This window comes from Apodemus sylvaticus, chromosome 12 (assembly GCF_947179515.1).
Source record: "Apodemus sylvaticus chromosome 12, mApoSyl1.1, whole genome shotgun sequence".
NCBI lineage: Eukaryota > Metazoa > Chordata > Mammalia > Rodentia > Muridae > Apodemus > Apodemus sylvaticus.
In genome coordinates, this window is record NC_067483.1 from 96,371,887 (window position 1) to 96,384,163 (window position 12,277).

General features: G+C 40.5%; 1 protein-coding gene across 1 annotated transcript in view; it reads left to right on the forward strand.

The window, feature by feature from the left end:
- Positions 1-12,277, forward strand: part of Ush2a (usherin) — a 723,091-nt gene that overhangs the window by 556,673 nt on the left and 154,141 nt on the right. Inside the window, exon 49 of the mRNA XM_052200359.1 lies at positions 4,327-4,548. Coding sequence (XP_052056319.1) covers positions 4,327-4,548 — 222 coding nt within the window. The remainder of the gene's footprint in view (positions 1-4,326; positions 4,549-12,277) is intronic.

Consider the following 12,277-nt stretch of genomic DNA (forward strand, 5'->3'; position numbering starts at 1 on the left):
TAAAAATACTCCCCCATTATATCATGATTTCCAAATCCTTTTTCCAATGTCTTCCTTGTGACTCTGTTGTCTTCTTTGAAGCCCAAATATTTGAAATATTAACAGGTAAAAAAAACCCACCTGCTTTCATTGCTGTAAGTTTCATGTTATATCCAAAACAAATCATGTAAAAGCCATTGCCCAGTTCAGCATCACAAAGTCATCCACAGATATTTTCTACTAAGATTTTGAATTTTGGTTTTACTTTGTGATCTTCAATACATTTTGGAGCTCATTTTTGTGGCATATGATAAAGTAAAAATCTGACTTTATTCTTTTCCATGTAAATGTTTCTTTTTCTCAGCACTAACTGTACCCAGTAGAAATATTTCTTTCTCCCATTGAATGGTCTTAACACCTTTGTTAAAGATTGCTTGGCCACACAGGTGAATGAATCTGTTGCTATACACTCTTTCATTTCAGGCATACATCATTCTTTTTCCCGATACCACACTGTCTTATTGCAATAGCTTTGAAGTAGAGTTTGAAATCAGAAAGTGGAAGACTTCTGACTTTGTTCTTAGCAAGATCATTTCAGCTCCTTGAGATTCCCTGACAATCTGTGAGTTTTAGAATGGCCGTCCCACTTCATTTACTTCTGTGTCTGTGTGACTGCTCTGGCTCCTATGAGCTGTGAGTGAGTGGAGATGGAGGCCAGCCTCTTTGCCTCCTTCTGATCTTAGAAGACCTTCCAGAGTCTGTCCATTGAGAGACGACTGTTAGTCTGGGATTCTTCACTCACTCCTCTGGGCCAATGCAGTTTCCATGTAGTCCTTCCTTGTGGAAGGCAGTGAGAGGGGAAAAGCTTTCTTCTGTGCCTTTCTACATTGGTTGAGAACAAGTCCCCTTATTCTGTTGTTAGGATAATGTTGTATTACATTTACTAATTTTGATCTGACTTTAAAAAAGAAAGTTTGTTGATGAGCCTGGAGAGATGGCTCGGTGCTTAAGAGTGCACATTACTCTTACAGGGGACCTGAGTTCTGTTCCCAGCACCCATGTCAGTAAGCTACAACTACCTGAAATTCCAGCTTCAGCAGGAAGGGTGGGGAACCTGACACCATCTTCTGACCACCACAGGCAGCTGTACTGGCATGCAAATACCTCATAAAAACATACACATAATTTTAGAATTAAATTTTAAATTTAGAAAAGAGAATAAACTGGGTTTATTCTTTTTATGCTGGCTTGTGTGTGTGTGTGTGTGTGTGTGTGTGTGTGTGTGTGTGTACACCATATGCTTTTGTAGAAGTCACAGGACAGTCTGTAGGAAGAGTCTCTCCTTCCACTCTGGGATCTTGATGTTGAACTCGAGCTTCAGGCTTGCTCTGCAGGGAGTACTCTCATGCCCAGAGCCACGGTGCCTTGCTGACTCATTTTCTTCTCTCAGAACAAATCCTTCTTGGTTTTGAGGTGTTGTTCTTGTAATGTGGTTTTAGATTTATTTCTGTGACAGTTTTCTAGTTTGTTTTTATTTTCAAAATCAGTATTCCTAAGGGATTGGCATCTACTCTCCTATATTATTCTAAGTGTCTTTGTTTGGTTTTACTATCAGGGTATTGTAGCACTTATAGATAAGTTAGGACTTATTCCCCATTCTTTAGCTTTTCTGGAAGATTACATTGTTTTTTGTTTCTTAAGGATAAATAGAATTCACCCAGGAAACCATCTGACCAAAGCTTACATTGTGGGGAGTTTCTTGGTAAATTGTATACTCTTATTATGAATTACAGAGTCTCTTCAGATATTTTTGTATATTCCCATTCAGTCTTGGAAAGGTTATATTTCTAGCAGTTTGTTGCTACCATCTAGTAACATAGTCTTTTAAGGAATGAGTTTGAACAGGAAAGACCTTGTGGGCAGCTACTATGAATTCTTGACTTATTTGCTACCCTGTGTCTCTGGTCACGGGCAGGTACTGCCCCTTGGTTTTCCTACCAATTCATCTTGCTTCCTCTGTACCTACACTGTAGGTCTCCTGGGAAAATGAGCTAATTAACAGAGAACAAGGACATCTAAGACCTTGAGCTCCCTCAATCCTCATCGACCTTGGCCCTTTCCTTATTAAAGCTTGGTGACTTATTGCTTATATTATACAACCTCTGGACTATGTTTTAAAATCATCTAACTACTTAGCCTGACCACTGTGTTCATACATTGCCTTGCAAATGTATTCAAGAGAAAGAAACATGCCTAAGAAGGGGTAATACAGGAAATGGAAAGGAGCTGTTGAAGATTCCTTCACCATAAAGAGAAGAGACCAGCAAAGGAGGAGGAAGTCAAGATTCGAGGAGCAAACAGGAAAGCAAGTGTCATGGGAAGAGGGTGGATGTATGTACTCTAGATCCAGCAGATACCATCAGCAGTGTCTAAGGTATCCTCAAGATAAGCAGTTTTATAAGTTCTCTTTTTAAGGCCCCTCCATACAGAAAAACAAACTACCCCCAAAACAACATAAAGCCAGCAATGACAAACTTGATGTGGTAGATTGAGTAAGAATGGCCTCTAAAGACTCATGTTTGAATGCTAGATCTGTAGGGAGTGGCACTGTTAGGAGCTGTGGCCTTGTTGGAGTGGGTGTGCCTTTGTTTGAAGAAGTAAGGATGGGCTTTGTGGTTTCAAAAGCTCAAGTCAGGTCTCGTGACACACAGTCCTTTTCTTGCTGCCCATAGACCCAGGTGTAGAACTCTCAGCTCCTCCAGCACCATGTCTACCTGTGTGCTGCCATGCTTCCTGTCATGTTGATAATAGATTAAACCTAAGAGTTGCCATATTCATGGTGTCTCTTCACAGCAACAAAACCAAACTAAGACACTTGCTATCTGGAATTTTTAAATTTTTGTTCTCGAGACACCAAGCCAAGCACTAATTTATTCTTGCATCTAAATTTTGAAAGTATTAACTTTATTCTCAGACATTGTGCATGTGAGAGCTCTAGGGAAATTGATTATCTCTTATTATAACTCTGCAAATTATAAATGTGCTTAGTTAAATACAATATTTTACTTCCACTCACTTAATTATCTTCCCATTTTAAGCATTTTGTTCAGTTAAGTAAATATATCCTTATTAAGAAACTATTTTCTCAGTGGGGAAAAAAAATTTCAAGACATTGGCCTCAGCAAGGACTTCTGAAAAGTCATCTCGTCACTTAGGAAAAAGTGACAACTGACAAATGAGATTTCAAGAAAGGAACACGTTTCTACATAGCAAAGGAAATGGTTGAGTACAAACATCCAGCAAAGCATGAGAGTTCATTCCCAGCTATAGATCTGGCAGAGGACTACTATCTAAAATAAACAAAGAACTCAAAAAGTAACAAGCAGCATAATAAAGGAGTTAATGAAATGAGCAGAGGTATCACAATGAAATAAAATTCTCTAGCTTTCAATAAATTTAAAAATGGAAATTTCAACTTCACTAGGCACCCTAGAAATGCTAATTAAAATAACATTGAGATTCTATGTCTCCTGTCAGAAAACAAATAACAACAAATGCTGGTGAGGATGTGGGCAAAAGGGAGAGGCATCCTGCCTCTAGTGGAAATGTGAGACAAAAGTCTCAAAGGAAGTCAATATGGAGGTTCCTCCGAGCACTGACAATAGGTCCTCCATGTGACCCAGCTATGCCCAGATGACTTCAAGACACCACCTCACAGAGACGATTGCCCTTCCTGTGCTTACTGAAGCACTCTTCCCAGGAGCTGAGTCACGGGGTCAACCTGGGCTTCCAGCAACACAAGACTGAGGGACTAAAACATGGCACATACACCATGCAATGTTTTCAGCCATTAAAAACAGTCAGAATCATGTTGTTTGAAGGAAAATGGGTGAAACTAGAGATAATTTTCTGAGACAAATCCATCTCGGGAAAATAAATACCATATATTTTCCCCTTTGTGGTTCTTGTATTTCATATAGATATTTAGAATCATATGTATGTAAATATGACAGGAAAGTAGAAGCTAATCCTTCATGGCAGATACATCTAACCTATGGCTTATGGGCTGCATAGCCAAGGACAGCTACGACTATCCCAGCACAAGTCACATTTGTCAAACATTAGAAAGGGGACAGAAAGGAAAGGGCCCATATGTCTGGAAGAGAGCAACCATACGTATCTCTCCATCTTGAATGTAAAAGTCTTGGGGCTGTGTTACAATTTTACAACCCCAACAGAGCACTCTGTCGGTCATCTGCCTTGCAGAAGGGAGGGCAGCTAACACTTGGTTGGGAGTCGAGGCATAACTGAACTCACAAGATAACTGTTATCTTCCTAATCCAACAGGAGAGATATGCTGTCCCGATGAGAGGCACAACCGGGTATCTGTCGGCCTTGGTGATGCCTGCTGCGGCACAATGCCTTACGCCACCTCAGGGAGCCAGGTGTGCTGTTCTGGGAGGCTCCAGGATGGCTACAGACAGCAGTGCTGTGGGGGAGAGATGGTGAGCCAAGATTTCAAGTGCTGTGGTGGAGAAGAAGAGGGCATGGTATACAGTTACCTCCCAGGTAAGGCCCCTTGTCCGTCCTTCAGGATGCGGAGAGGTGATGTCCAGGGAGGAGGAGGATTTGCCCTAGAAATAAAATAAATAATTGAAACGCACGTGAATTACATCTAATGAAACAATTAGAAAAATACTATGAACAGTGTATCTTTTTTTTTTTAAGCATATCTAGACTACTTCATAAAGACGCACCAGATTTCTTTCCTTGGAGCCGAGGAAGTGATTCAGTGGTTAAGAGCACTAGGTGTCCGCAAAGAGCCCTAGTTCTGTTCTTAGCACCTGTGTTGTGGGGCTCACAGTCACCCAGATGCCCTCTTCTGGTCTCCATGGACACTGAAGCCTCAAACACATGAATTTTTTAAAAATACATTTTTAAAAATATCTTTATGAATTTTACCCCAAAAAATACTAAATCAAAACAAACTCCTACATAAATGTATTTTTCGTATCAGAAGAATATTTTCTAATAAGTACTAATAGTAGACAAAATAATTAAAGCAACATTGAGATATTAATCTCTTTTTGTTCTCATATTTCTAATATTATTAGGAATATATATTCTAATACAAATGTCAATATTAAATTTACTAATAATATTAATAGCAAGCATTACCCACTAGATAAGACCTTGTTATACAGCATAGTGTCTGTTCTTATGTACATTGCTGTCAAATATTTTTCTATTCATATTTTATAGCTTAGGAATGGTGCACAGGCCTATAACTCAGTGGTAAAGCACTTATGAGTATATATAAGTACCTGAGTTTGATTCATGTTAACACAAAATAATAACAATATTAAAATTAATGTGGACATTAGAATGTGAGCATTCGAAACCTACCAGAGATCACACAGGTGATCAGAATAGAGTTTGGGTGGGCTGAACTTGCAGTTTGAAGGGGTGGAAGAACGGAACAAAATTCAAAATGAATATTTATTCATAGTAAGAAAGTAAATTATAAATATAAAAGAAGTCCAGAAGCCTCACTTATATAATCCAATGTTGTGTACATATATACGTGCATGTGTATAAGTGTGCATGTGTATATGCATGCATATGTATATATATATATGTGTGTGTGTATATGTGCATGTGTGTGAGTGTATACATGTGTGTGAGTGCATGTGTGTGTGCATCTGTGTATATGTGCCTGTGTTGATATGCATGTGTATGAACATGTGTGAGAGCACATTTCTGTGTGTGTAACTGTATATACGTGTACATGAGTGTGTACATGTATGTTAGCATGTGTGTGAGCATATGTGTGTCTTGTATGTCTGTGTACATGTGCCTATGTGTTTTCAAGCATGTTTGTACACATGTGTGTGTCGCTGTATATACCCATGTATACTCATGCAGAGGTCTGATGAGGACATTTGTTATCTAGCTCTGTTACTGCTGCCTTATGACCATGAGACTGGGTCCCTCAACGAACACTGGTGCTGGCAGCCAGCCCCAGCGCTCCTTCAGCCGAGTCTCCATGGATCTGGGGTTACACGTGTGTGTTCAGCTGTGTTAAATTTTTATGTGAGCTCCAGGGATTTGAATGCAGTTCCTCGTGCTTGTGCAGCGAGCCCTCTTACCCACAGAGTCATTTCTCCAGTATCCAGCACAGTTTTTAAACTATCTGGATCTCATCATTTCCGGCATCCTTCACCGTGATTGGCGTAAGCCATCTATTGCCTGTTGTTCAGCTGACCCTGGCACTTTAGCAGATTTTTATTGCAGTTCAGCTTTTCCATCTCATGTGATTGATCACAATATCACAATTTCTTTTTCTAAATTGGTGCAAGTTTCAAAATGTGGTTTTAAGTACCCTGGTTGATTATTATGCTTCATAAACGGGTCGGATAACGGTCAGATTTGGAGAAATCTCCTCCAAGGATCTCCTTTGGATCAGAGTATTTTAGACTTTCTTCTCTGAAAGTGCTCTGTGGCGACTCTCCTTATCTGTGGAACTGACTGTATTAACTGTATTCAGTGGGTAGTGTCTGTCTAAACCAGCAGTTCTCAAGTTTGTGGGTCACAATCCCTTTGGGGGTCAAACAACTCTTTTACAGGGGTCACATATCAGATATTCTACATATTATATATTGACATTACAATTCATAACAGCAGCAAAATTACAGTTATGAAGCAGCAATAAAAATAATTTTAAGGTTGGTGGTCACCACAATATGAGGGACTGTATTAAAGGGTCATAGCATCAGGAAGGTTGAGAACCACTGGTCTAAACTATAATTCTCTCTACTTGACTCGTGTTATCGTCAGTGTCACTGGCCCATCTGCAAATCAGCAAGTCTTAACATTATCCAATTATTTTATTTTGAATACATTGATTCAAGTCCCAATACAGTGTTTCAGTGCAGTTTCACTACTTTGGGAATGGTCTGAAATTCCTTTCAATTCTCTACTTGATGTCAGAAATATTTTTATTAAATACATTTTTTCATGTTTTTGCATGTATATGCATGCCCCCATGTGTAGGGGTAGATATGCACAAATACATATATGCTAAGGCCAGAGATAATTGTGGAAACCATTCCTTAGAAGTAGTCCATCCTCCTTCTTTCCTGAACAGTATTGCTTACTGGCCTGGAACTTTATATATAGGCTAAGTCCTTACTTTGCAGTGCCAGGATGACTCTTAGACCTGGAGATGAGGGTAACACTTCTATGACTATCTGATTAGAATAAGTTGTGTTTATAAGTGCACAGGGGACTGACCAGACAACTGCTTCCCCTAAGTTAGGGTGTCAGAGAGCAGCCCCTCACTGTCCTTTTTATGCAGAAGAGTTAGGGCTGATAGAAAAGACCTGCTGAGATGATCAGCTGTTAGCACCAGGACAGAAGAGTAGGAAACGCTGAGCTCAAGGCTACCTGTGGGTTAGATGCCGGCAAGAATGCATCATGTGGAAGGGGGATCATCACGGCTGTTCAGGAGTTTAGCAGGCAGAGGGATGAGTGTACATCATAGGGTTACAAGTTCAATCACGGCTGTTCAGGAGTTTAGCAAGGCAGAGGGCTGAGTGTACATCATAGGGTTACAAGTTCAGCAGAGGCTGAAAGACGCGATTTGCAGGATACATTAGGCTTAGGAAACAGACATTCTTGTAAGGGGTGGAGACTTGCTAACAATGTGTAACAATGTATAACAATGTAGCTCCTTACAAAGCCAGTGCTTTACCTGCTAAAGCATCTCTTCTCCCACCATTTTTTTTTAACATTTTCTCCACATTTATCTAGTATTTTTCCTTTAAATATTTCCTTCATTGACTCTCAGAGTCTTTGAAGTTTTGCATCCCGGCTCTCCCTAAACTGCAGCCTTTGTGCCGACTCCTGCCTCAGCAGCTTTTTCTAGGACTAACGGACGCCCCGTAGGTCATCTGTGAGAGTGAAACTGTTTTCATAATCATACAAAGTCAATGTACACATTAAGGTTTTATTAGGTGTATTTGTTTATTTACCAGTGCGTGAAGGATCATGGGGATGTATGCCGGGCCTTAAGTGTGGAGAGGAGAGCAGTCCTGCAGGAGTCCTTTCCCTTCTTACACCATGAGGGTCCCAGGCTTAGACACAAGCCCCTTACCCACGGGGTCTTCTAATCCACCCCACTCTCACCCCGCCATGCCTGTCTAGCGGCATTTCCCAGGTACCATGTTGCATGTGCTACTGCAGCAGAGAAAAAGTGGGGGAAGAATTTAGTTGCTGTCTATGACACTAGACCTTACACTGGCCTATAAAGAAAGGTGTAAGAGAATGTCATTCTTTTCACAGATTTGGTTTTGGTATTAGAAAATATATTCATGCCCCAGAAATGCATCTTTAGATGAGTTTATTGTTACTTTTTTAATGGATTTGATTCTAAGATAGAACACATCTATTGATTTAACCCACATACTCAAAGGTTGTTTTGGTTTGGTTTGGTTTGGTTCATTCAAGACAGGATCTCATCCTGTAGGCCAGGATGACCTTGAATTCCTGATCCTCCTGCCTCAGCCTTCCAAGTGCTGGAAGTGTATGTCATTAATTAAGCAGGTAGTTTTGGGTTTGTTCTTTTCTTTTTCTTTATTAATCAACTGCCGTATCCTATCATTCAACAAACAAGCATGTATTGAGTCTATATTCAAGAAATCACTCTTTTTAATGTAAAAATTATTAGAATTTCATCCCCCTCTCCACTTTCTGGATCATCCAGGAATATCATCATCGGTGAGGCTGTGAGACGCTCCCTTTCTTGGCCTCCTGTTTTCCATTTTTGCTAGTGTGTCTTAATTGTGAACGCTAATGAGTTTCATTATGACTTTCTCATCCATGCATGCAATGGGCTTTGGCCATTCTCCTTGTCAGCCCCACCCCCACCCCCTTTCTCCAGCAGTCTAATGCACACACATTTTTTAAAGTGAGAGATCATTGCATTAAGAGGCTGAAGAAAGCTAAGTCTGGGTTGCACCATTGTGTCAGAATACTGACTACTGAGTTAGGTCTCTAGTGAGACAGCTTGACCCGGTGGGGCATTGATACCCATGTAGGAGCTCACACTCTGGCTTCTGAGTAGTGTATCATCTACACAAGGAAATAGAGGGAGACAGGTTTGAGCCAGCCCAGGATTCAGGGGTGCTCCCGGAAGAGTGAATGTGATTGCCTTAACTCTGATTTTAAAAGGCTAGTTGAATTTGGGAGGCAGAAAAAAAAAATGCTAAGACAGAAAGAGAAGACAGAGCCAAAATGCTAGAAAGGAAAACTGGGTAAAGATCACGGCCCTCTAGGACAGATTCTTAACCTTCTAGAGAATTCTTTCCAAGGTATGAACTTTCATCTTCAATTAAAGTGCATCAAAACACACTCACACATACATGTGTATGCACAAGTACACACCCACACAAGCACTCATGCAAATTGCCTGCCTTCTTTATGGCCTTGAAGTCTACCCGAGGCCCTGTGTCAGAATCACCCTCTTTTCCTTCCGTATGATGAGGACAGATAGCCTGTCAGATGTTTCTTTTCCAAAAGAAATCTTTTTTTTTTTTTATTTTTAACCCTACGCATGTGTGTGAGGGGTATATACACATACTTGCAGATGCCTCTGGAGACCATAAGAGGGCATCACATCCCACAGAGCTGCAGTCACAGGCAGTGTGGCAAAGGTACTGAGAACTGAACCTGAGTCCTCTGCAAGAGCAGTCAGCTCCTTAACCGCCAAGTCCTCTCTTGACGGTGAAGCCTTTCTCAAATTGTAGCGTATCTCAACTCCTACGAAACAAGACTGGCATGGTTCTGTGGTGTTATCTGTATACCTAACCCTGGTAGCCACAGTGGAGAAGGCAGAGGCTCAGTACTTGTAAAATGAAGGAGAAAAAAAATCTCTTTACTGCTTTGACCTTCAGACATGCTGGAAATAAACAGGTTCTCAGTGCTCTCTGCTCCCCGTCCTCCCTCCTGGCCTCGCCAGATCTGGCTCTGTCTATCCCAGCCGCTCCCACACCTGCCGGACAAGGCTTTGGATTCTACTACACAGTTCCAAAACCTGGCCTCTCTCACGGCTTGGCATTGTGAGCCTGCCACGACACCGGCCTGGCTCGTAAAACATCCCTTTATGTACTTTATGACTTAAACTCTTTTATTTGCCTGCAGGAGCCCTTTAACAAAATCACATTGAATTGACTTTCTCACACCAAATCAAATCTCCCTGGTCCCAGTTCAGTTGTCTTTGTCAATATGTATTTTATAAATGGAGTGAATTAACAGATGCTGTAGGAACGGAAGTGCTGCGGTAGCGTTTATGGTTTTTAGTGCTCTCCCTGGGCGGATGAGCGCTGTGGAAGCAGTATACAGGTATCTTGGGATAAAAGTCATTCCTGTGGATATGTATTCCTAACCATTTTCCCCCGAATATATTTTAAATCTCTTTATTACACATCCTCCCTTAGTGTTTTGCGTATATGGTTTTATCATGTATGCTGTTAATCTTGGCTTGGACTTGATGGATCCCCTAACATTTAAAGACAAAATTAAAACCTTCTCCGTCATTCAGAGAGAACAGAAACTTTCTGTTAGCCATGAACAAGATCATTCCCTGACTTTAGATTATGTTCCCTCATATATATATTATAAATCAGGTCCATGCAGTCTTTGATAGCAAATGCTTCTGAAATTGTTTCATAGCAGAATTCTGGGTTTGTATGCCCTAGACTCTGCCTTGAGAAAAATGAAGGGGGGGGCTACCAGAAAAATGAATATTTTCTTTTAGATGAAATTTTTAAGTCTCACACAAAAGGAGGGAGGTAATATAGAAGAGCTATCTGGAAGAGATTGCTCCCAAAATGTCTCCATGAGACATTGAGACCATGAGAGTCTTTTGAAAAATATAATGTAATATAATATTATATATCTACATATACATCTATATCTATCTCTATATCTCTATCTCCATATCTATATCATCTATGTCTTCTAAAATGTATGGCAGTGGTTTGGTGAGCAGGCCTAATTGTTAACCCAGTTTCGAGGTGGGGACCATAGCGCCATCTACTGGTTATCACAAGCAAGAACGTCCTTTTTAATTTTTTTTAATCATTTTTATTTTGTAGTACTCTTCCTCTAACTTTCTAAGTTTGTTCTGAAGACACTAATTGTAACCTGTTTCTTCTCTCTTATATGTCTGACATGCAGAGCCCCTTGTCCTAAAATATTATAAATGTGAACTAAAGCCAGAGTTTAACGCGAGTTAAGCAGGACTGGTTTTCACACCTTACTGTTATTTTCTTGGAAGTATAGTGTCTATTTCTTAGTTGTCTTTAGGGAATGTATGGCACATTTTATAGACTTAAACTCTTTACAAAGCCTCAGGTGTGTTGATACATGTTTCATTAGTTTTGGACGTTAAGCAAACGCTGGTGCCATGCTTGGTGATATGATTGTAAACTTCCTCTGGGTCTTTCTCCGCTGTCTACAACAGAATAGAAGCCACCCACTGGCCGTCGACATGCTGTGAAAGATGATGCGATCCTGAAACATAAACATCTACTCTTGAACACACTGATAATGCCTATGTCTTGTTCAGATACTCTCCACGTTCATACAAATGTGATGTGGAGCCTGTGGAAGAGCAGGCCGGGCCGTCAGTAATGCGCGGCCTGTTTTGTTTTTTTCTTTGGGCATATTTAAGATTGTGACTTCTGTGTGTCAGAGTTCAAAAGTCAAGTGCTGTGTGTGATAAATTAGGCAAGGGTCAAAGGTTGTTGCCATGCCTTTCAGAAGCCGGCCGTCTCCGGATGTGCCGCTCATTCATGCTGAAGTGATGCACCATGGGTATTACTACCAGGCCCCGCTCTGCAACATCTGCTCTCCCTAAGTGAGTTAGTGCACGTCAGACATCTTTATGTCAGAATATCACAGTGATGGATGCAGTCTTCAGAAAATGCTGCATAAAAATCTGGTGTGCCGTTCTGGCCATTAAGTGAAATTACTATTTAAATTAATGGCACTGTCATGGTTTATCTGTGCAAAGAATGAACGCTGATTAGAGTATTAAGTAATTAGCAATTTATCACACTGGAACAAGGTTGATAATAATTAAAGAAGTAATGGTTTACCAAGGAAACTAGAAAGGGAGTCACTTCTTGTTATGTGAGTGAAAATCTTGCCTGAAAATTCAGAAAAGCCAAGGCGAACCCTTTGACAAAGAAAGCTTCCCTTTTCATCTCTCTTCTTCCCTTCGTATAAAAACAGT